At 38.1% G+C, this 25,046-nt stretch overlaps 1 protein-coding gene across 1 annotated transcript in view; it reads left to right on the plus strand.

Moving 5' to 3' along the window:
- The first annotated feature begins 5,353 nt into the window (after positions 1 to 5,353).
- The window catches only part of NXPH4 (neurexophilin 4), a 347,353-nt gene continuing 327,660 nt past the window's right edge, over positions 5,354 to 25,046 (plus strand). The window contains exon 1 of the mRNA XM_082247195.1: positions 5,354 to 5,656. Within this exon, the coding sequence (XP_082103321.1) occupies positions 5,603 to 5,656 (54 nt within the window). The 5' untranslated portion in view covers positions 5,354 to 5,602. The remainder of the gene's footprint in view (positions 5,657 to 25,046) is intronic.

Genomic DNA, 25,046 nt, shown 5'->3' on the forward strand with positions numbered 1-25,046 from the left:
AGACCATCGGTGGGATTGTGAATGTGAACCCCCATGTCACAAGTCTATTGATCTCCTTTAGAGCAGTTGTAGAACATCATATACACATGGACTAGAAGTGATATTAGTGATCATAAGGCACAATTCATTATCACTCCCTAGGAATAAAAACAAGAAGCCTGTGATGCTGGTGTGAGCACAAAGCACAGATCACATTGCTTGTACAGGAAGACAGCTGAGATTTGGACGCGTTAACAATCTATAATATTTTCATTTTGTCGCCATTAACATTGTGGTCTGGAGCAGAGAAAGCTTTTAAATCAATGACAATTTGATCAGAGAGATAACAAGGATAAAATAGATCCAATATGACGACTTGTCTCTGAGTCTTGATTCCAGTTCTGTAATCACAATGACTCTTTCATGGAAGGTGAAATTGACTCATTTGCCTTCATAATTACTTGAAATGTGTATTCATCAGGAGCTCTGTAACTGTTCCAAGCTTCGAAAAAGCCTCCTTTCTGGGTAATAAAAATCAGCATTGTGCAAATGGAGCTTTATTATGCATGAGGAACAGTGCAATTTAATTGGTCTGTGTAGAGAGAATATGGCCAGACCTATTCATTTATTCTCCTGTCATAGTTGGGGGATCACATCCAAGTATCCACCCCCCCCCCCCCTCTTTTTATTCTGTCCTTTGGGGAAATACATTACAGTGCCTGATCATTTCATAAAACTGCCTGGACAGTAGTAATCAAAGGCAAGCTAAATAAACAGCACAAACTGCATTACGTCTAAGATCAACATATGCCCTTTGATTGGGACTTGTGTCATAATAAAGATAGTGTGGAGCTGGAATCCCCTGCAGGGACAGTTGGGGATGGAGCGCCTGACAGCTGGGTATCCTCTGATTCAGATTAGGCAGGGATTGCGGGCTGTGTGATTCATTCATCTGACACATAACATACTTGTATCAGGACTGAACAGATTTGTTTGGAGATCAATACCGTACATGCCTGGAGCTAAACTTATTTCTATGCCGCACCAGCACTAATAGGAAGATATTATGGCTAATGCACAGAGCTGCCAATGCAACAGGCAACGGAGAAGAGCGCAGCGAGTTTACAATAGTACATAGCACTGTGCAGGCTGCTGGCTCTGTCATTTGCGGGATAATGTGGACATTGCTTGTGTGTGCATGCTTCTGTGTATATGTCCATGTGGGTCTGTATAGAACTATACATCTATATATTACACCACCACAGCTATATACTGTATTACAAGGTGGACAACACACTGGCGCTGCTCTATATTACAGAGTATATAACAAACTGGCACAGCTTTATATATTATTGGATAGGTAACTTACTGGCACAAATATCTGTTACAGGATGACTGCTATATATTAAAGGATGTTTCACACATCCTAGCACTGCTATATATATATATATATATATATATATATATATATATATATATATATATATATATATATATATATATATATATATATATATATACAGAGTATATAAGAAATAACAAACTGGCACAGCTTTATAAATTATTGGATAGGTAGTACTGGCACAAATATATATTACAGGATGGCTAACACATTGGCACTGCTATATATTAAAGGATGTTTCACACATCCTAGCACTGCTATATATACAGAGTATATAACAAACTGGCACAGCTTTATATATTATTGGATAGGTAGTACTGGCACAAATATATATTACAGGATGGCTAACACATTGGCACTGCTATATAGTAAATTATGTTTTCACACATCTTGACACTGCAGTATATACAGAATATATAACAAACTGGTACAGCTATATATATATTATTGGATAGGTAATGTGGCTAACACATTGGCCCTGCTATATATTAAAGGGTGTGTCACACACTCTGGCACTGCTATATATCACAGGGTAGTTGGATAACACAACACCACTGTTACACATCAGAAGGTGGATAACCCACTGGCACAGCTTTATATTACTGGGTGGATCACACTGGTAATGAAATATATTACAGGGTGGAAAACACCCCGGCACAGCTATATATATAATGTAGGTTGGTTAACACCCTGGCATAGCTATGTTACAGGTTGCATAACACACTGGCATAGCTATATTACCGGATGCATAACAGGCCAGCACATCTATATATTACAGGTTGGATAACACAATGGCACCACTATATTTTACAGGGTGCATAACACACTGGCACTGCTATATATAAAAGGGGTGGATAACACACTGGCACAGCCTCATATAATAAAGGATGGATTACACACTTGCACAGCTATTTATAATATAGGATGCACACTGACACCGATTTTTATAATATAGGATGGATAACACCCTGGCACATCGGATGGATAGCACACTGGCTCATCGTTATATAATATATAATAGCACAGTGGCACATATTTATATAATACAGGATGCTGGCACACTGGCATAATTTTATATAATTTAGGATGCATACTGGCACATCTTTATATAATATAGGATGGATAACACACTGGCACAACCTTATATGATATAGGATGGACAACACGCTGGCACAGCTTTGTATTAAAGAGTGGCTACTGACACTGCTATATGTTACCGGGTAAATCACACCCTGGCACTACTATACTGTATATTACAGGGTGGATAACACGCTGGCACACCTATATATTACAGATTGGATAACAAAAAGGTACAGCTTTATATATTAAAGGGTGGCTAACACACTGCCACTGCTATTACAGTTTGGATCACACAAGGCACTGTGTGTGTATATATATATATAATATAGGATGGATAGCACACTGTCACTGCTATACAGTATATTGCAGGGTGGCTATTGCTAATGCTAACACAATGCAGCATAGTATAGAAAATGCACATGGCACAAATGTTTATTTTCCAGGGTGGATCATGTACTGGCACCGCTCTATATTACAGGGTGGATAACACTGGCACAGGTATAAAGTATAGTATGGAAAACAGACTAACACTGCTATAAGTTACAGGGTGAATCACACACTGGCAGAACTATATTACCGGGTAGCTAACACACGTGCATATCTAAATTACAGGGTGGATCGCACGCTGGCACTGCTATGTATTACCGTTCGGTAGCACTGCTGTGTATATTACAGGGCGAATCACACAGCGCTGGCTGAGATATTAAAGGTTGGCTAAGACAGTTATCCTATCATAGATGGAAGATGGGATATAAGACAGGTATAGAGGAAAGTTGATATATAAGACAGGTATATAGGAAAGATGAGATATAAGACAGGTATAAAGGGAAGATGAAATATAAGACAGGTATAAAGGGAAGATGATATATAAGACAGGTATAGAGGAAAGATGAGATATAAGACAGGTATAAAGGGAAGATGAAATATAAGACAGGTATAAAGGGAAGATGAAATATAAGACAGGTATAGAGGGAAGATGAGATATAAGATAGGTATAGATGGAAGATGAGATATAAGACAGGTATAGAGGGAAGATGAGATATAAGACAGGTATAGATGGAAGATGAGATATAAGACAGGTATAGGAGGAAGATGAGATATAAGATAGGTATAGAGGGAAGATGAGATATAAGATAGGTATAGATGGAAGATGAGATATAAGACAGGTATAGATGGAAGATGAGATATAAGACAGGTATAGGAGGAAGATGATATATAAGACAGGTATAGAGGGAAGATGAGATATAAGACAGGTATAGGAGGAAGATGATATATAAGACAGGTATAGGAGGAAGATGATATATAAGACAGGTATAGGAGGAAGATGATATATAAGACAGGTAGATGGAAGATGAAGACAGGTATAGAAGGAAGATGATATATAAGACGGGTATAGGAGGAAGATGATATATAAGACAGATATAAAGGGAAGATGAAATATAAGACATGTACAGAGGGAAGAAGAGATATAAGACAGGTATAGAGGAAAGATGCGATATTAGAAAGGTATAGAATGAAGATGATTTATAAGACAGGTATAGAGAAAAGATGCGATATTAGAAAGGTATAGAAGGAAGATGAGATACAAGACAGGTATAGAGAAAAGATGCGATATTAGAAAGGTATAGAAGGAAAATGAGATATAAGACAAGTATAGGAGGAAGATGAGATATAAGACAAGTATAGAGGAAAGATGCGATATTAGAAAGGTATAGAAGGAAGATGATTTATAAGACAGGTATATAGGGAAGATGAGATATAAGACAGGTATATAGGAAAGATGAGATATAAGACAGGTATATAGGAAAGATGAGATATAAGACAGGTATAGAGGGAAGATGAGATATAAGACAGGTATAGAGGGAAGATGAGATATAAGACAGGTATAGAGGGAAGATGAGATAAAAGACAGGTATAGATGGAAGATGAGATATAAGACAGGTATAGAGGGAAGATGAGATATAAGACAAGTATAGAGGAAAGATGCGATATTAGAAAGGTATAGAAGGAAGATGCGATATTAGAAAGGTATAGAGGGAAGATGAGATATAAGACAGGTATATAGGAAAGATGAGATATAAGACAGGTATAGAGGGAAGATGAGATATAAGACAGGTATAGAGGGAAGATGAGATATAAGACAGGTATAGAGGGAAGATGAGATAAAAGATAGGTATAGAGGGAAGATGAGATATAAGACAGGTATAGAGGGAAGATGAGATATAAGACAGGTATAGAGGGAAGATGATTTATAAGACAGGTATAGAGGGAAGATGAGATATAAGACAGGTATAGAGGGAAGATGAGATATAAGACAGGTATATAGGAAAGATGAGATATAAGACAGGTATAGAGGGAAGATGAGATATAAGACAGGTATAGAGGGAAGATGAGATATAAGACAGGTATAGAGGGAAGATGAGATATAAGACAGGTATAGAGGGAAGATGAGATATAAGACAGGTATAGAGGGAAGATGAGATAACAGCTGGCTGCACACATGCTGACAAGAGCACGATCCATGTGGATTGATGGTGAATAGAATGATGAGAGATGAGAGCCAGGTGCACACCTATTGCTGAGCTCTGATACATGGAGAAATGCTGAGTGCCGCTATTAGAGGTTCTCCTCCAGCAGCCCAGCTCTACCTATCTCCACCAGAGCCGGATCGCAGAGACACAATACTCGGAGCTGAGCTCAGACAGCATCAGATGGGAGGGATGGAGAGGCAAGGACAAGGCAGTTTCAGCGAGAGGACGATTGGAGGAATAGCAAATGATGAAAGGAGGGGGTCTATCCTTCCCACCATTGGAGGGGCTGGGGGTGGCAATGGACCTTGAAACTCGCTCCTTGGACTTTCTCCTGTAACACATCACACTTCCACATCCTCAAAGCAAGTGGATAACACTGTAATCTCACACTCCCCCTTCTTCTCAATCTTTCCCACTGCCTCTTCTCCAAAAAAAAAACTCCAGCACCCCACACCTTGCCTGTCCTCTTCTCACCTTCACCATAGACAGACAGGGGCTGGTTCAATGGGGGAAGGTCTGATTCCTGATCTCTGGACAGGTGACTGTGCCCTGAGCTAGGAAGACTACACAAGCTTCTCTTCTCTAAGTGGAGACCAGTTCTCTTAAGACAATGGATCTCCTCACCTGGGCATTTGCCATGTTCTGCCAGTGGATTCTGCACAAGGTAAGGCAGACAAGGTGGGAGCCACTTCTGGGGGTCTGGTGATGCAGAGAGGAGAGTGGGAGACTGGCTGGTGTTTATCAGCTCATACTTTGTTTTTCAGAATGCATGATATGAAAAAAATATATACCAGTTCAAAACTTGTTGGAGGAGAAAACTGAGATCTGGAGCAGGAAAGGAGTAGGTGGCAAAGAAAGCCTCCTGCTTAGTAGTCTTCATTGTGTGGGTTGCTGTTTCTCTCTTACAGACTAAACACAGTACTAAGCTCTGGAAAGATGAGCTCAGGTTTATTGGCATGTGCAGGATAAGTACTTGTTTGCTTAGATATGTTCTCTATCCAACAAGCAGTAGTCACTAGATGACTCTCCTGAGCTGTAGGGAAAATAGCATTATAATCTGGGCACTGTATGGTGCCCCCTTATCTTCTCCGCACATGTTGCTGGGGGGCACCTTGGTCGATTTTCTGTGCTGTGAATGGCTCTTTTTGTCATTTATGAGCTTATTTACTATCAGGTGTTGACTCGTGAAAACCGGTGAAACTGAAATAAAAACATCACTGTTGTTCAATGGCAACCCACTTTTTCCTTTCATTCTTTAACTAGTAGTCAAAAGTTGAAAAAAGGACTGCTTTACTCCAGCTTTTAAAGTTAGCTCCAGTGTCTTCTGTTGCAGGGTGATGTATTTGTCCACATTGTTTTTAAACAATTAAATGTTCATTATTTGTCACAATCCATTTGCAGCCTAGATATTTAAATCACAGTCACAGGTATTTGCCTAGAAGGTGCAAAGTGAAGTGACAGAGTGCAAACTGTTGTCACCAATAGCAGACAGTCAAATCACATAGTCTGATCAGTAGAAGGGAGTTAGGTTGCTAGGGGTCCTGGCACTGTGTATAGCCTTCACTTTTGCATTGCAATATTTTGTAAGCTTGGTTCAAAATTAAATAAAAAACAATTCACTTTTGTTTCAGGGAAATATGATTGCTTGTGTATAGTATCCATAAACCACTGGGAATTAAGAGTTAAGAGCCTACTCCATATCCTATTATAAATAGTGAATTATTCACACTAACATGGTACCACGGGGTGCTGCATGCGCATGCTAATAAGATAGGTATTAACTCCTTAGCATAAAAATAGAGTAGATCAAACAATATATTTGAGGCCCGCAAGGCAATACCAACTGAAATCCATATATCGTATAAAAGGTGACTTTGTAACCAGAACTCATTGCGTCAACTTAAATGCAATATGATCAATGTGACTTGACCACTGGCATTTCAGGTTCCAAGGTTATTCAGATCTACATTAGGTATGATACAACTACAACAGGAAGACTTGTATAAAGGAGTATACTTATCAAGTGTACTACAAGTGATTCAATGCATTAAGTTTGAATTTATGTTGATCAACATAAGAAGTGTTATAATAAGCACACTTTTTCTGTATGACTGCCGTTTAAAGTGCTTTCATTTTTCTTTGCCAAGTCACACTCTATTGAAACCTGTTTTCCTCTTTACACTTGCACATTTTTGTTTCTATCATTTGTTGGCAAAAGCTTCATATAGGGCTGTGCCACACAACTTTGCATCATGATAACATTTCAGGACTATTGCTGCATTCTGTACATTATTACCTTGCAAGCATTACAATACTAAGTCCCCATGTAAATGACGCAACATGGCCAGGGATGAACAAGTGATACATATTCCTTATCTGAATAACGCCCTAAATATGTTGTGGGAAAAAGAAGGTCTAGAAGAGAACTGTTGGGTTTATGTAAAGTACAGTGCTCACATAATATTAAATCAGCAATCATTTCCTAGCTCATGTATAGAGTAAGTGTACCCATCATGAAAATAATTTATATTCACAGTGAACATAAATTATAAATTAATAGGATTCATCATACACTGTGCATAGACTATAGAGTCTTGCTTCTGCTCTAAAACCCACAGCATAGAAATATCAGTGACAAATTATATGTTGTTTAATTAAATTATATAAAATTGAATTCAATTATTTTTTTACAAAACTAATTTATGTGTTTTTGATATAGGCTAGAGTCTGCACATTTGTTTAATTTAATATTAGTTAAAATTCATTGAGTATATGATGTTCAACGATTGAAATTACATTGTTTAATTCACATTACAAGGCACAGTTTCATATACAGTAACATGTCTATTGTTTTGGCAGAGGAAACATAGGTATCAATCGGATATCAGATGATAGAATACCAGTTTCTTAAAGGCAATCAGTAAAGAAATGAAAATTACCAATTATAGTCCTCTTGTTAATAAGGAACTGTGCTGCATTATCAGTATAAAGTGATGTTGTATATTAGTTATTAAGGCCTGAGCAGATTGCATTAACACTATTCATTCTTAACCTTGTGGTCTAGTGGAATTCATGCAGGTAAAGGAAAAGTGTGTGCGGATTGCAGAGTTTTTTTTTTTTTTTTTTTAATAAATGTTGTATTGGTGAGCTATTCATTAGCTAATCGCTCCAAAATCTATTCTATGATAATCCTGCTTTCAATTGTGAGCTACTTTGCCAAGTTCATTATGCACATCCCATTGAGTTACATCATCTGTCATCCAACTGAGCTTAACAAAGTTTCATGCTTTGACTGTAAAAACATTATATATTATCCTTCCATACCTCATACCCATGGCTTAGTTTTCATCTCATGTCAAAACTATATGGCTGGTTCAATACAGTGGTATAAAAAAGAATAACAGACAGAAGATATCAAGTGATTATCCAAATCTGTTCTTTCAAGTTCGGTACTTGTGGGCCATGACCCTGACACCATTTATTTGTATTTCTTGATAACCTGTTTAAATGGGTCAGAAAGGCATATGATTGTGTCCACTGCAATGTCATGACTTTATGTGGTCCTTAGCAATTAGCATTGGGCAGTCATGATATAGATGATCTAATCAGGAGGGCAAAAAAGGTGTGAGGCCTAAGAGCATAATTAGCTAAATGGAACTTCAGCAAATTGTGTATGATAAAGAATTTAAAGATATATGTATAAAGAAAATGAGTGATGTTTCTGTGCCTATATGAGTATAGAAAATGCTTGAGTAATGTCCGAGAGAGACTTCCGAACAACTGACTAAGAGTACACTCTGATCTGGCGGAGCCGAAACAAGAAATGCTTTGTACTTACACCTCTTCAACAACATGTTATATATTGTTGATGTTTGTTATGTAGTAGATAATGAGCTCATATAATGCTAATTGGGTGATTTGATGTAATAAATGGATTTATCTATTGTAGGCTTCTGGTTCTACTGGTAGGCAGTCAGCACACAATTCAATAATGTGATCAAACTCTACCTACATTTAGTACCTTTACCGCAGGGCAAACAGGATACATTTAAAAACAGGATACAATTATTATAATAGGAGCCAAAGGTTTTTCTTTTATCAAACATCTAGCTTTATTGCAAATGACACAAAAGCTTTAGAATAGAAATATGGGCTTATCATTACCATTTAGGTAGTACACCATGACTTATCTATATATAATATGAGGTCATTGACTGCAATGGAGGAATCCATTTTGGAGAAGAAAAATTTATAGTAAAGAGTTCATCCACATTTACGCCTTTAAGACAGGATGGTATTTAGGCGACCCTTGGGTGGAACTAATTGATACACTGAATGAAAAAAAATAATAGGAGGTGTGCTCATTCACAGTAGCTAGCCTACTTAAAATGCACAAAGGCTTAGAGTACCAATTCTTTACCACTTTTGTGGCACTTTCGGATATAAAGTTTACACTAAGAGGCAACATTCCCTAATTCAGAGCAAAGAGCATTTGTAATATCCACCACATAACAACTTCTATCAGCTAATTAATTATCAGTTCTCCGAAGTCTAATTAATAGGAGATACATTGTACTTGTTTGCTACTGGCTTTGTCACTTGCACAGCAAAAAGTATATAATGTGCTACAAACCCAGACACACGTGCACTTGACATCTGCTGCAGGTTGCCATAAGCAAAAAATAAGGATGTGCAAACCATGTGTACCTCCAATATTACTACATGGCATTAGGAAGTCAGGCACTTTAGTATTTTATCCTTCACCCTTTAGTGTTTGTTCAGTGTTCTAATTAAAATTTCTCCAATAGTCAAAATGGCTGCCTATTCCATGTCCAAGTAGTAGTGTGACCTTTAGCTTATTTCATATCTGCTACCATTGTCAGTCCGGTACATATTTCAGAGCTCCAGCATGCTGTCAAACTGGAGGGTAAATGTGTCTTTCAAAGTGGATGTTTAATGTAATTCGAATATTGAACAGAGAACCTTGCAGATGCTGAGGAGTGTCTGAGAACTTGTGGAATCAGCATGTTCATGCACAGCTCCCTTTGTGACTTGACTATAACTTAGTATGCTGAGGGTATCTGTGACTTGTTCTGTACAGGCCATAATGCTATTGAGCCAGTAATGTAATAAGGCACTCCGCTCTTGTGGTGTTACCAACATACTGCGCTGCTGAGAGAATCAGCACTATATTACTCTGAAATGTGTTGACTTTGTGATTATTGTTGTAATATAAGGGGTTTGGGAATTGTCCCCTGCAAATCAATCATTGATGGTATTAATACCCCAGCTGCTGTTACGGTTATAAAGAATACTTTATGAAATGGGCATTGGAATGCCTCAAAACGTGTTACCTTCCATATCCACGAAACATATCCTCTCATATATATTTAACATCCCTTAAATGCACATCTAGCTTAAACAGCCATTGTCTATATGGATTAATACAGTATAAGCTGGCTCCTACCCAAACTACAAATGTTACAGATAATACTGTTTTAAATGGAGGCCAATAGGATCACTTTAAATAATTGGAGGAGAGCCACACACAAATTCTATACATACAGGCAGGGAGCCCAAAAAGTGTAAAATCAGTTATCTTGTACTGATGTAAATTCAGTGCAGTTAATTATACTTGTTCGCTATTCTTTACCGCACTTTCTGCACTGCACTTTATAACTTGCCCTGTTAATAAATAAATTTGATAAATTCGTAATTGATTGCTCACATGGCTCCATGATTGTTTTGATAAATTCATATGATACTAGTATAGTAATAATACCGATAACAATAAATATTATAGTAACTAGTAACAGTAATAATACTAGTAAAAATAACTATTATAGTAACTAGTAATCGTAATAATACTAATAAAAATAAATAGAATTCAACTAAGAATTTAAGCATTCTGCACCTGTAGATAGAAAAACTGTAAATATATAATAAAATAGCAAAATACAGTACAATTTCCTTTTGTTCTTGTTTGCCATTAAAATTGAATGTGATCATTTATTATGATTTAAATGTGTTTCCACTTTTTCAGCCATGTTCCCATTCACATTGCACACCCTAAAAAAATATATAAGAATTGCTGCTTACCTTTTTACTTGCTTAAAAATCCTACTGAGCTTTCCTCTTCTATGCAACGTTAAAAAGGGGGCTGTGGAGTTATGTATACCATAATTAACCCTGCCTGTACCACGCTGGCAGATCTTCATTATCAGTTGTAAACTAGATGTGTATACTGTCTGTCCTAACAAAGGTTTACATATCTCAAGGTTTTGGTGGTACATTGTATATCAATGCACTTCAAAAATGACTGACCCTACAACTGTCTTCTAATTGCACATTACACACTATTCTAAACAATACAAGCTATCTATAGAATCCAATATATAAACCTGAAGCAACCAAAAAGGTAAGAAATATTTTTTTAGGATTATTTTGGTTTATGATGTGTGAATGGGAACAAAAATGTGGAGTTTTCTCAAATCTGTCTTCAAAAGTGGAAATACACGTTAAGCTTTACTTTTTGAAAGTGCATATGTTTAAGAGTTAAGGGAGTGGTAAAATGGTGGAAGTGCTTTAAAGGATTTGAGGATCTGTTATTATTATGCAAAGAAGTTGTCTGTAGTTCAGTACTTTCATTTTTTTGCTTATTGTTCTAAACATAGGTAAACTTTACATGACTAATTGTGCTAGAATAATTCATTATTATTTCAATGTTTTAGCTGAACTGCATTTATTTTTGGATGTGAGGTATGCATATGCAGTGTTATGTTGTGTTGGAGAAGGTGATATCAAAGATTTGGAAGTTATATAAAGGTAGACAAAAGCAGAGGATTAGGCTGTATGCGTATTCTGCAAAGGTATTTTTGCACTGGAAGTCAGTTGGCAGAAAAGTGCTATCCAAGCTAACAGTTTTTCAAAGAAACAACTATTCAAGCTAAATAGAATCATACTAAAAACAAGTACGAGAACCAACCGTGAGGATGAATTCTGTTATTTTTCACTCTTTAAGGGACATACAAAAATAGGAAAATGCATTATATTGGTGAAAGATCTGTAAATCTATTATAGGTATTCAGAAAAATGCAAAAAATCTCTGCAGTGCTTTACATATTGTACATTCACATCAGTCTTTGCCCTCAAGGAGCTTACAATCTGAGGTCCCTATATCACATGCATGGGCCAGTTTTTTGACAGGAGGCAATTAACCTACCAGCATGTCTTTGGAGTGTGAGAAGATACCGGAGTGCCCAGAGGAAACCCACGCAGGCACAGGGAGAACATGCAAACTTCATGCAGGTAGCATCATGACTTGAATTTGAACTGAGTCCCCTAGTGCCCGGAGCAAGACGTGCTAAGCACTGAGCCACAGCATTTATAACCATTATATCATTGTATGTAGATGTCCACACTAGTATGGAAATAGTATTATTCAACATAAGTGTAACTTTGCTGTTCATCCTTTTGCTTTGCCATTGGAGAGGAAATCAGGCAACAGAAACACATATGGTCGTTGTTTTTTCTGTGGGATTACTAGATAGGAAGTCAACCATGTGTTGGAAAAAAATCTGCTAACATATTTACATATTCTTTCCTGAGTTTTACACAAACCATTCTTTATACAATATATGTTTAGCAACATAATTTATTTTTTTCCAGCATATTGTTTTATATTAGAAAGATATTGTCAGTGATGGGGTCAGTCAGTAGCTCCAATATGGAAAACTGTTTTTTTTTTTTTTTCAACTGTATGTCCTCATTCCAATCAAAGTCTCCTGCAAATTTGCAGTCATATCACAAACATATAAGCAGGAGTTTAAGTTTTAATAAGAGTGTTGATTTAAGTTGCATTGAGGTGGTCATGAGTTGGAAAATCAGTGGCAGAGTTTAATTTATAGATCTAGTGAGTTGTTTCTGAACTGTAGATTAATTTATTTTTGTATTTATATATATATATGAATCATCCCAATCGCTGAAACATCTTATGATCTTTAACATGTTACTACAACTTCAAAAGTAATTTGCAAAATGCTTTAATCTGCAACTTTTATTAAAATAATACCTAATGATTCTGCCATGATGATCCTTGTTCAGGCATTTCATGCTATAGTATGACAACCCTCTGTCCCTGCCTCCCAACCTTGCTTCTACATTGTCAGCTTGTCTTACGAGCATTTGATGCAGACTAAAAGTGGCAGTTTTTGATTCCCCAACCATGGACCCCTGTTGTCACCATCAGGAAACTCATCCTCGGAAATACAATGCAGCTATCACTAGAGGGAGTGCATGTAGACAAGAAGTGGTTGCAAAAAGAATGCAGGAGATCGACAGCAGTGAGATGCAACAGATAAAATTATTTCACAAAAATGGGTCGAGTCAGGAGAGGGGTGTCCTGGATGTTTCCCTATACTATTACCACTGGATGAGTTTGTTAGGATACCAGCACCCCAGTATCTGAGGACCAGGCGGATACATCCTTTCCTATTGCTTGGTCACAAAAGTGATACAGCAAAATAAATGCCATTCAGTTAGGATTTACATTTCGTTTAAAGAGCAGCAGTAGAAAAAAGTAACTTCAGAAAATGCTGCCCAGGAAACTCTGCAGCTGTGTTTAAGTGGGGATGTTAACACAAAGTACTTTTACTTATTATCTTATATAAATCTTTTCAGACAGTTTCATCAGGCCTTTGATGATGCTTTTGGGTGGGGATGTAGCAGTATGCCACGATACATATGGAGCATAAGCTGGCCTCCCAATGTACACAGGTATAGTTGAGGCCAGGGGCGTAACTACAGGGGTTGCAGGGGTTGCATTTGCAACCGGGCCCCATGCCCATGCTCCAGGGGGCCCATGTGGCTCCCCTGTACACCAGGATAGGAGGGGCGGCGGGGGCAGCATTCAGAGAAATCAGAGTTCTCCTTTTTCCTCCTGTAGCTGCAGGAGGAAAATGGAGGAGATTGGTTCCTCTGTATGCTGCCCCCGCCACTCCTCCTACCCAGTTCACTTGTGTTCTGCTGTCTCTGGGCCCCTGTGTGCTCCCCTGCCCCCCCCCCCCCCACTGTGCTCCCTCCCATCTCCTGCAGGCTGCTGCAGGGTATGTGTCACAATAAAAAAACAGGAAGGGGTCGGTAAATATGTATTTTACCAGCTCCTTCCTTTTCTGAATGGAGTCATAGTCAGTGACATTGTAAAAAAATAAAATAAAATGATTAAATAAAATAAAATGATAAAAAATATTACAATTAAAATACCAAAAAATAAAAACTAAGGTCACAAAGGTCACACTTGAGACAGGGCCCTGGCATTCCACCACCGTGGGGAGGCTCCAAGATGGCAGGAAGGGGTCCCACCGCAGAATTTGTGAAAGGGTCCCGCTGTGGGACCGTAATAAAGGGCCCCGCAAAGAGAGTGAAAAGCCCAAGGATCAGTGGGAAGAGTCCCAGGCTTAAAGGGAAGGGTCGCGGCCAGGGGTCCGGGGGGCCCTTAATGGTTTCTTGCACCGGGGCCCTAAAGGTTCTAGTTACGCCTCTGGTTGAGGCATTATAATTTACTTGTGTTTAGTTCCTGGGTTCCATCTTTATTAACATACTTTGTAAGCTTTCTTTTTTTAAGTTATATTATACTAGTAGACATAGAGGATGCTGTGTTATAGCAATTATTTTACTTTGCGGATGCCTGAAAAAAGTTATCTTTAATCCCTATTTTATTAGGTTTGCAGTTATTAAAGTACAAAAGACAAATGTCCGTGATAGACTAGTAAGATACAATAACAGCAAAACATAGGCATACCCATATATACAGTATAAGGGCTGTACAGTGAGATCAGTAGAAACCATAACAATTCTGTTATATTATAACGAAGAAAGAGGAAGGACAAAAATCCTCATAGTAGAAGCTAACCAAATACATACTAGGTATGGTAATATAAGCCAAATGAACAAAAGTAATAGGGTTCCCAGTTCTAAAGAGGCGATAATGTCTACATACAGGTACATGTCATAAAATTAGAGTATCATCAAAAAGTTCATTTATTTCAGTAATTCGATTCAAAAAGTAAAAATCATATATTTTATATAGATAAGTTACACACAGAGTGATATATTTCAAGCATCTCTTTCTTTTAATTTTGATGATTATAACTTATAGCTAGTGAAATCCCAAAATTAAATATCTCAGAAAATTAGAATTTTACATAAGGCCTATAAAAAAAGTATTTTTAATACAGAAATGTTGGCTTACAGAAAAGTATATCCATGTAGTATAGTATGCACTCAATACTTGGTCGGAGCTCCTTTTGCATAAATTACTGCATCAATGCGGCGGGTATGGAGGCGATCAACCTGTGGCACTGCTGAGGTGTTATGGAATCCCAGGTTTCTTTGATAGCAGCCTTCAGCTCATCTGCATTGTTAAGTCTGGTGTATCTCATCTTCCTTTTGACAATACCCCACAGATTCTCTATGGGGTTTAGGTCAGGCGAGTTTTTTGGCCAATCAAGCACAGTGATACCATGATCATTGAACCAGGTATTGGTACTTTTGGCAGTGTGAGCAAGTGCCAAGTCCTGCTGGGAAATTAAATCAGAATCTCCATGAAGCTGGTCAGCAGAGGGAAGCATGAAGTTGTCTAGAATTTCCCGGTAGAGGGCTGCACTGACTTTGGACTTGATAAAACACAGTGGACCGACACCAGCAGATGCATGGCTCCCCAAAACATCACTGACTGTGAAAAATTAAACTGGATCTCATGCAACTTGGATTCTGTGCTTCTCCACTCTTCCTCCAGACTCTGGGACCTTGATTTCCAAATGAAATGCACAATTTTCCACAGTCCGTGATGTTTTGGGGAGCCACGTCATCTGCTGGTGTTGGTCCACTGTTTTATCAGGTCCAAAGTCAGCACAGCCCCCTACCAGGAAATTCTACAGCATTTCATGCTTCCCTCTGCTGACCAGCTTTATGGAGATGCTGATTTAATTTTCCAGCAGGACTTGGCACCTGCCCACACTGTCAAAAGTACCAACACCTGGTTTAATGATCATGGTATCACTTTGCTTGATTGGCCAGCAAACTCGCCTGACCTAAACCCCATAGATAATTTGCGGGGTATTTTCAAGAGGAAGATAAGAGACGCCAGGCCCAACAATGCAGACAAGCTGAAGGCTGCTATTAAAGAAACCTGGGCTTCCACAACACTTCCATGACACCAGCAGAGCCACAGGCTGATCACCTCCATGCCCCGTCAAATTGATGCAGTAATTCGTGCAAAATAAGCCCCAACCTAGTATTGAGTGCATACTATACTGTACATGGACATCCTTTTCAGTAAGCCGACATTTCTGTATTAAAAATCCTTTTTTATTATTGGTCTTATGTAAAATTCAAATTTCCTGAGATACTGAATTTTGGGTTTTCACTAGCTGTAAACCATAGTCATCAAAATTAAAAGAAAGAAATGCTTGAAATGTATCACTCTGTGTGTAACGCATCTATATAAAATATATCAGTTTCATTTGTTTAATTGAATTACTGAAACAAGTTAACTTTTTGATGATATTCTAATTTTATGAGATGCACCTGTATGTTGATGTCCATTCGGGAAACCACCTCTATGTCTAGGATGCTATCATGGAGTGGTGAGCCCAAAAATGGGACAACCCAATGAGAAAACAATATCAGAAGAGGTGATAAAGAGAGAGAGAAAAAAAAGAGGGGGAGGAAAGAAAAGGGGGGGGGGGGGACTTGACCACTGAACAGTAGTAGGAGGGAACATCCACCTAACAGGATCCTGGAGGTATCTACAGTCTGAAAATATTTAGATACTATTTTTATTGATCATACGTCCACTTATTGTATAACCATTGCTCATTTCTATTAAAGATTGGATCGCAAGTCAGGGTTATTATCCCTTTGGCATTTTCCCTACTTGGTGATTACATTATTTAATGATACTATAACTTTCATGGTACATGGGAGAAGCCTTAATGATGGGGCATGTTGATTTTAATTGCTTTCATGGGTAAGGGTTGCTATGTTTGTGTTTTTTATTTTTATTTTTCATTTTTTAAACATTAATAAAAGATATTCTAATTACTGGAAAAACTGGTAGTTGTGTCAGGAATCTCTTCATCCTTAACTGTAAGTTACTTTTTTGGATCCAGCCTGCACACACAGAGTTGTGCTCCAGCCGTCATGTTCTTTTCTGTCATGGTCCAGTGCATCGGTGGATAAACTGTTTTATTGGGCCTTGGGTCCCTGTCTGTTTTCAATCTATGAGCCCCTTGCCAGTTTATTGGTATTATGCATAATGGCCATTTTGCATAGACATTGGTATTTGCCTCTGGTATGTATTTGTAAAACATTTCTGAAGTATTTGGAAGATAGTGTTTAAATTCTGAAAAGTGATGGTGGTAAATATGGAAATGATTGCATATGACTAGCTGATTACATTAAAGAAAGTATTTTCTTTGAGGAATATGAAGGCTGCCATTGCTAATCTTCTTTTGAAAAAAGTATAAAGACTTGCACAGTTGAAACTGACTTCATAGCACTCAATTGAAGAACTTTGTTTTAGCATCCCATTGGCTTCCCTTTTGAGTCTGGGGTCGCAGGTGGCCACCCATTCTGTCCTTAATAGAATCCTTTACTGGTCCAGTGAGCATGGATAAGTCTACAGGGTCTCAGAAAGAGAACAGTGGTAAAACTATTAAAAATATGTTTACAATCTCAAATTCAAGGCGATTGAGATAATATCTATACCAGTAACTAGAGGGATGTAGACTGGACAGCCAACAACTGCAAGGATGAAAATGAGAGCTCAGCAATAAGGCAAGTCTTTTCAGTCAATTTAAAGGACAGCTTATGTTTAGAATAAAATCTTCTTATCCCTTCCTCCCTAGTTGCCTAATCTATTCAAAGCAAAACTCCCTGGCCAACTTTCCAATGTGTATACAGCAAGAAGCCACCACTGATTGATCAAGAGCCACCAGTCAGAGATCACAGACAAATTACATGAGACTGCTAGAGACATTTGCTAATAATGACCCTTTTACAAATCAACTGACTGCTTGGTCCCAAGGGCTGCACTGTAAACACTAAGGGGCCACAGGTTTGGCACCAGGGCATTGCATGCAACATGTTTGCATTTTATAGGTGTAAACCTTTAAATTAAACCATTAGGATAGAAATATGGGCAATGCTGACCGTTTTTTAGGTAAATAGCCATCCTTGTGTCACTACGTGGTAACTCACTATCAGAGTTGTATAAAGTACTCGAAACCCATACTTGAGTAAAAGTACAAGTGCTCGATCAAAAAGTGACTTGAGTAGAAGTGGAAGTGCTTGATCAAAAAGTGACTTGAGTAGAAGTACTAAAGTATTCAACATTTTTTGTACTTAAGTATTGCAAGTCGTTTTTTTTTTAAATTTTGCTACTCACGTACTGAAAGTAAAAGTACCAGTAGTTTTGAAAAAAAAATTGCTACTCAAGTACTGAAAGTAAAAGTACAATTACTGCGTTATGTAGGTATTAAAGAAAGAAGTCAAAAGTTTGAACATCATATTGTTTTCTATTATTTCAAATACAGCTTTTATTTATACATACAGTAGCATTTATTTTCGTATGCGCTGATAATACACATGTTTTGAGCTTCATGAAACCTGCCATCTACTGTTCTGGCAGTGGTAATTTTTATAATTGTAATGAGTAACTATGCAGCACAAAAAAAAATATCGGAGTAGAAGTATTGAAATCATTGAAAAAATGTAGTGAAGTAAAAGTGGAAGTAGGAGAAAAAAATTATACTCTAGGAAAGTACAGATACCGCCTTTCGGTACTTAAGTACAGTAGTAAAGTAGTTCTACTTAGTTACTATACATCTCTGCTCACTATGTAGTATACAGTACATATGTGCACATCAAGTGTCCTTATGTTTTATTGCCTGAATGCTTACTAAGCTGTGTGGAAAGGCCAAGGACAACAGACTGAACTTTACATCCTGAGAAGTGGTAGATCCCTTAGATTTCTCATGAGAGGCTCCCTTTAAGAAAATAAACTGCTTTCATACAACGTTGATTAAGATACACTTTGATTTCTAGTATGATGTATAATTCCTTTAATTTTAGAAACTTACAAAACAGTTGAAAAACTTCATAGACATGTATTATAAAGTAACATGCGAAGGACAAGAAGGACAATCACAGCTCAATCAAGTCCATAACTTCACAGCAGGAGTGATGTGCTGTGAGCATACTGACATCCACAGGGGTGCAATGGTAGGCAAACAAACATCAGTCAAAGACGGCATTCACTGGCACTCCAGGTAACCGTACATGTGTCTGTGATGTACTAATATTGTACTAAAAACACAAATATATTGTTTTAATCCAATCCTGACATGACACGGGATATTATGTATTGCTTAAAGCCATATAATGAAAGCATTCAATGTGAAAATTGTCTTTATTTGTTCAGGGCCATTATGTTATGTAATAAGAGTTGTCACATGAGAAGCTAAGACATCTGTTGGGGTTAACATCAAATGTGCAGGATTTAAAACAGAACTAAACTCTATCAGCATTAACTATTTTTAATCCTTAAGCTGCTGGGGTTACTGCATAGACATATTATATTTACTTGTTTCTTTTTTTTACATTTTTTTCAGTTGCTTCCTGGTTTATGGCCCAGGCAAATGATGTCATACAGTACATCCCAGGCGTCCTTATTGGCATTTTATTTTCTTTTATCTGTCTGCATGTCTGAGCTAAGGGTAGATGGATTGAAGTAAATTCTACATTATTCATCTGCCCTTACTCAAGGTGGCCGTGGCTAGGCTAGAAATGCTGGGGGTGTTTTCAAAGTTATTTTTCAACAAAATAAACATAAAAATGTAGACATGGGTGGATAGGTGAGTTGAAAAGCATTTTGTTTGTGGTTCTCAGATTTAGCTAAGTTCTGCATTAATATAAAGTGGGAAAAAAATCTAATTTATTCAGACCAGCTAAAGAAAAATACATCTTCTCCTATAAGTTATTTGGTATTACATGTAGCACTAACCATACATGTAACAATAAATAGACAATTGATAATAGAATAGGAAAGCAGCTATGATCACCACTATACCACCAATACCACCACAAGATCACAGATTTAATTGTTTGAAATGATCCTTCAATCAAGAACAATTGTTTGATGCAACAAAGAAAACGATCAATTTTATCTTGATCAATCAGATTTTCCTACAGGACCGTTCATGTTCAATCCCATAAAAACAATCATTTATCAGTTGAAATGGTCATTTCACCCAAACTATTTATTAATAAATGTTCATTCAATTGAATCAATCCATTTAAAAGATCACATGTTGCATGTATGGTCAGCAATTTTGTTTAGAAAAAAAGTGAACTAAAAATGAAACTCTTATTACAGGGGAGTCTGAAATTAGGCATGCTGAAGTGACACCTTCTGTCAGTAACCCAATAACACTACTTAAAATTAACTTTAGGATGAATGTGAGGATAATGAGAACTGGGCACCCCAACTGGTCAGTGTGAGAAGATACAGGGCAGCCTTGTTGTTTCAAAATGTTTTATTGAAGAAGTCAGCTTCTATGCCCACAGCCAGCAGTGATACCCTTCCAGAACATGACTATAAACTCAGGAATGGTCATTAACAAATCTACCATAACATTAGCTGGCATGTGGGGAGGTGCAGCCTGGTGCGGTGGCAGTAAACACTCGGAGACCAGATTTAACAATGGAATTGTATTGTAGTAAAGTCCAAGCAAAACAACTACCCAGTGAGGAGACAATGCCACCACGTGCACTCACAGAATGTTACAGAGAATAGGGTAGCAGCAGGTCTCGGATGCTCTAACAGTGTCTGTTTTGAGGGATAGAAAGCGGCTTGGTTGGTCTGCGTCCAAACAAGGGAGGTTTCCAGGAGGGGTAGCATGTCCCTGACATTTCCCTACTCATTAGGAACCTCTCCCTACCACTATTACTGTCCCTATCAGATAGATGACTTGTCCCTATAAAACTCACACACAAAATTCACACCAAGCCTGGGAGCCAGGGCCCTAAATAGGCTCTGCCTGACCCAAGATGGCTGCCAGATTCACATTGAAAGGTATCATCCAATCGGAAAGCATCCCCAGTGACCCAGGAAACCATAGAGAAACCATGTACCTCTTAATTTTCCCTCCAACTGCAACGCCGCTTTAGTTGAGTGCCACCTACAGTGGAGAAAATAGACTGCTCCACAGGCAGACCACTATTAAAAGGATCAGCAAAGGATCAGCCAATGAGGCCTATCATATACCACATTCCAGCTTGTTTATCATGGCTATGTTATGAAACCTATAAAAACAGTAGTAAAGTGTCAGGAACAAATAAAAATAGCATACTAGCACATTATGAGAGACTTACTTTAAAATGAAGCCCTCCAGTGGCGCACTGCCACTGCTAAGAGGGGTTACACCTTTGCCAGTCTTCCTTCTGGGTTTATAGTCTTTAAATAGTCTGTGTTTCCAATAAAACACATGGTGACAGTTCTTTTGGTGCATAACTGGGTAACTGCATAGTTAACCATACCTGAGAGCTGAAAATTCTTTGTGCAGGGAGAGGCTGAACGTGTTATTATGGTGTATTAGTGGCAGGTAGGTGAAATTTTACCTGCCATTTGTCACATATTGGTGACAGTGGCTGGGTTCTAACACCACTGAACATTTAGAACAAATAATTTATTTGTATAGGGACATTTTAAAACCTAATAGTATATCACAAACGTACATAAATTGTGGTAATTTTTTACATTTTTACACTTTAAATGTGACATTCCACCTTCTAGTGCAGCAAATGGTCTCTCCAAAAATGCCATCATGTGCTCACACCAAACACATTCAAAGGAAAAGTACTAATCCAGGTCACTAAACCTTTTATTTAACAAGGGCAAAGTATAACTAAGAAGTAAAAATCTCAGTAGCCTATAGCATTCAGTTAATAGTTTTATTAAACTATGAACAGTAACCTAAAAGCTGATTGATGGCTATGGGCCATTGTATATGGTACAGTACAGTCCACAGCAGTGGTCTCCAAACTGCGGCCCTCCCAATGACACCAACAATGGGGCCCAATTACATCAATGGTGGGGCACAAATCCTCCCAATGACAACAATGATGTGGAATTGTATACCCCCACTTATGATGGGAAATTTTGTGCTCTTGTTGGCCACAGTCCGGCCCCCCTAAACTCTGAGGACAGTAACCTGGTCCTTGTTTAGAAAGTTTGGAGACCCCTGGTCTACAGTATAGCAACATGTAGCTATTCCTCAGATCTACTTCTTTTACAAATGGCTTGAGCTTAGATAATTAGTAATGCTGTGGGCAAAGTATGATGTCAAGCCTTTGCATCATGTAACAACCTTTAATGTGTGGCTTGACCTACTCTGTTAAGTCAATGTAACAACAATGGTGTGGAAGCAGGCCTGGTTCTTTAGACATTTGCATGGATTTCCTGAATTGAGGAGTTTGAGTTAGGGTACACATTTGCTTTAGAATGCAAACTCTCTTTAAATTCACACATATATTTAGATGTAAATAATTACAATGCAAATAATGTATCTGAAACAGTTCATGCATCAGCTTCATAACATCATAGTAAATTTAAAATTATATGAATCCACAGGCTCATGTTTTCAAAAAGGTCATAAAATGGTGGTTTATCAACATATTTTTACTTACAGTCAAAGTTTCTTCTTCATTAAGGAAAAAAAAAAACTTTAGGTTAAATAGAATTTGTTAGTATGAGAAATGCATAATTTTAGTTGGGTGTTTCAATAGTTCATTTTTAATGTGAGTAATGGGATGCAGGTCAAAACCTTGTTACTTACCAACCAAAATCGACATTTTTCAGACAGGAGCTAATTACTCACTTAGTCTGATTTGTTTTAAAGTGGGAGTGGTCTTTTGACATTCATTGCTCATTAAATTGAATCTAATCTTTCTCAATCAACAATAATAATTGTATTCCTTATGGTGCTAGCATTGATAGGAAAGTATATTATATTTACTTGTTTCAATTTTTTTTTTTATATTTTGTCAATTGCTACCTGGTTTCTGTCTTAGGCTAAAATGACGTCTCACATCCAAGCAGTCTTCATGGGTATTTTTTTCTTTCATCTGGAGGAGGGGCTTTACCAGCTAAGCATACATTCCTGCCTGCATGCCTGAGTTAAGGACAGAGGGATTCCAAGAAGTAAAAGCTACATGAATCAGATACCCTTTACTCAAGGTGGCTGCGACTAGAAATGCTAGGAGGCTGTTTTTTAAAGTGATTTCTTAACAAAATAAAGTATGCAGACATGGACGGATGGCTGAGTTTGTCTTAAATACTAAACATTAATTAAATAGCGTTTTCAATTTGTGGTGTTTGGATATAGTTAAGTTTCCCTTTAACACATTTAAATTATTCTCCATCTGTATGAGCTGTGTTATACGTTTGGTCTTGTCATGTTAACCTTGTAGCTTGACAAACAAGTGTGCTACAATTCTGCTTTGCTACTTTTTACTTTTTTCTTTGCTGAACTGGAGTCTGACCTAGTAGTCACAAAGCATCATTATATAGACCTGTCAGATATCAATATCATATGGTATATTACATTGAGTTTCTAAACAAGGAATCCAATGTCACTTCTAGCTTTTGGTGGAGCAAAAGAGTTGTGAAGGAAGACCCTTTTGTGATACTACACAGGACAGTCTGAAACACTGATCAAAATTTAATTTAGCCTTGAAAACCTCTTTGTTATCTTTTGCAGTATGCAAATTTACCAGAGCAAAGTTTAGTTATAATGAAGTAACCTTGATAACTCTTGTCTTTACATTGAACCCAGCCGGCATGCTAAGCAACCCAGTCAGCATGCTAATCACTGCTACTGCTGTCTTCTGTTACATGCCAATGGACACCCATGAGAAGTGCTGGTATGAAACAGGTAGCTGGCAATAGAAGGATAGCAATCTGCTTGGTATGCAGTTAGCGTACTGAGTGACCTATCTGTCTTTTTGAAAGATCAACTGGGAAAGGTTTTTGTTACTCACTTTGCATAGTCAATAGCATAAAATATCATATTACAGTAGCAATGACATGGGACTTGCAGTGAACACAAACTCATAGGGGATCTTTCTAATCGTACCCCCTCCTTTACTGTCAGTAAAGCCTCAGAGAATGAGGGTATAGACCTTGATTGGGCTGTGTAATAAAAGTTTTACAGGAAATTGATATAGTGAGTGTAAAGGCACCAAAAACAGGAGAGGAATGTTTTAATGAGAAATTGATTTAAACCATAGGGCACGTGTGTCAAACACAAGGCCCGCAGGCCGAATGTGGCCTCCAGGCCATTTCATGTGGTCCTCGCACCTCTCCTACAGCTACCCCCTCATCTCTGTCCCTACCTTGTCTCAGCAGTCGGCAGCAGAGAGGAGGACAGAACTCCTCATACAGATTCTGTACCTCTCTGTTCAGCTGCAGCACCCCCTCCTCTCTGCCTCCCCTGGTCTCAGCATTCAGAAACCTCCAGCCCCCTTCTGGTCATCCTCCAGACCCTGCACTTTCTGCTTCCCAGCTTCTTCCAGGAAGCAGCACAAGGTAAAGAGGGAGCTCTGTGATGTAAGGGAGGGTGGTGGAATTTTCACTTCTTATAGTGGGGGGCTCTTGACATCTCATGTAAGGGGGAGTGGGATGCTCTGGACATCTAGTCTTACAGATACAACCGGCCCTTTGATGGCAACCATAATGCTGATGCGGCCCACAATGAAATTGGGTTTGACACCCCTGCTATAGGGCTAAGGAAAACTTTGACAGTCCATGTTGCAGAAGTCCTATCTGCTTATGTCCAGACAGCTATCCAAAGAGAAAGAAAAAACTTCTGGGGAAGCAATACTATTCCTACATTCCAGGTCTAACGAACTGCAACTGCAGGGCAAACATTGCATAGGTTTGGGCCAAGGTGCCGCTATATGTCAACTGCCAACCACCCACCTGTGTACTAAGC

Source organism: Pelophylax lessonae, assembly GCF_965119305.1.
Source record: "Pelophylax lessonae genome assembly, chromosome: 2".
Classification (NCBI taxonomy): Eukaryota; Metazoa; Chordata; class Amphibia; order Anura; family Ranidae; genus Pelophylax; species Pelophylax lessonae.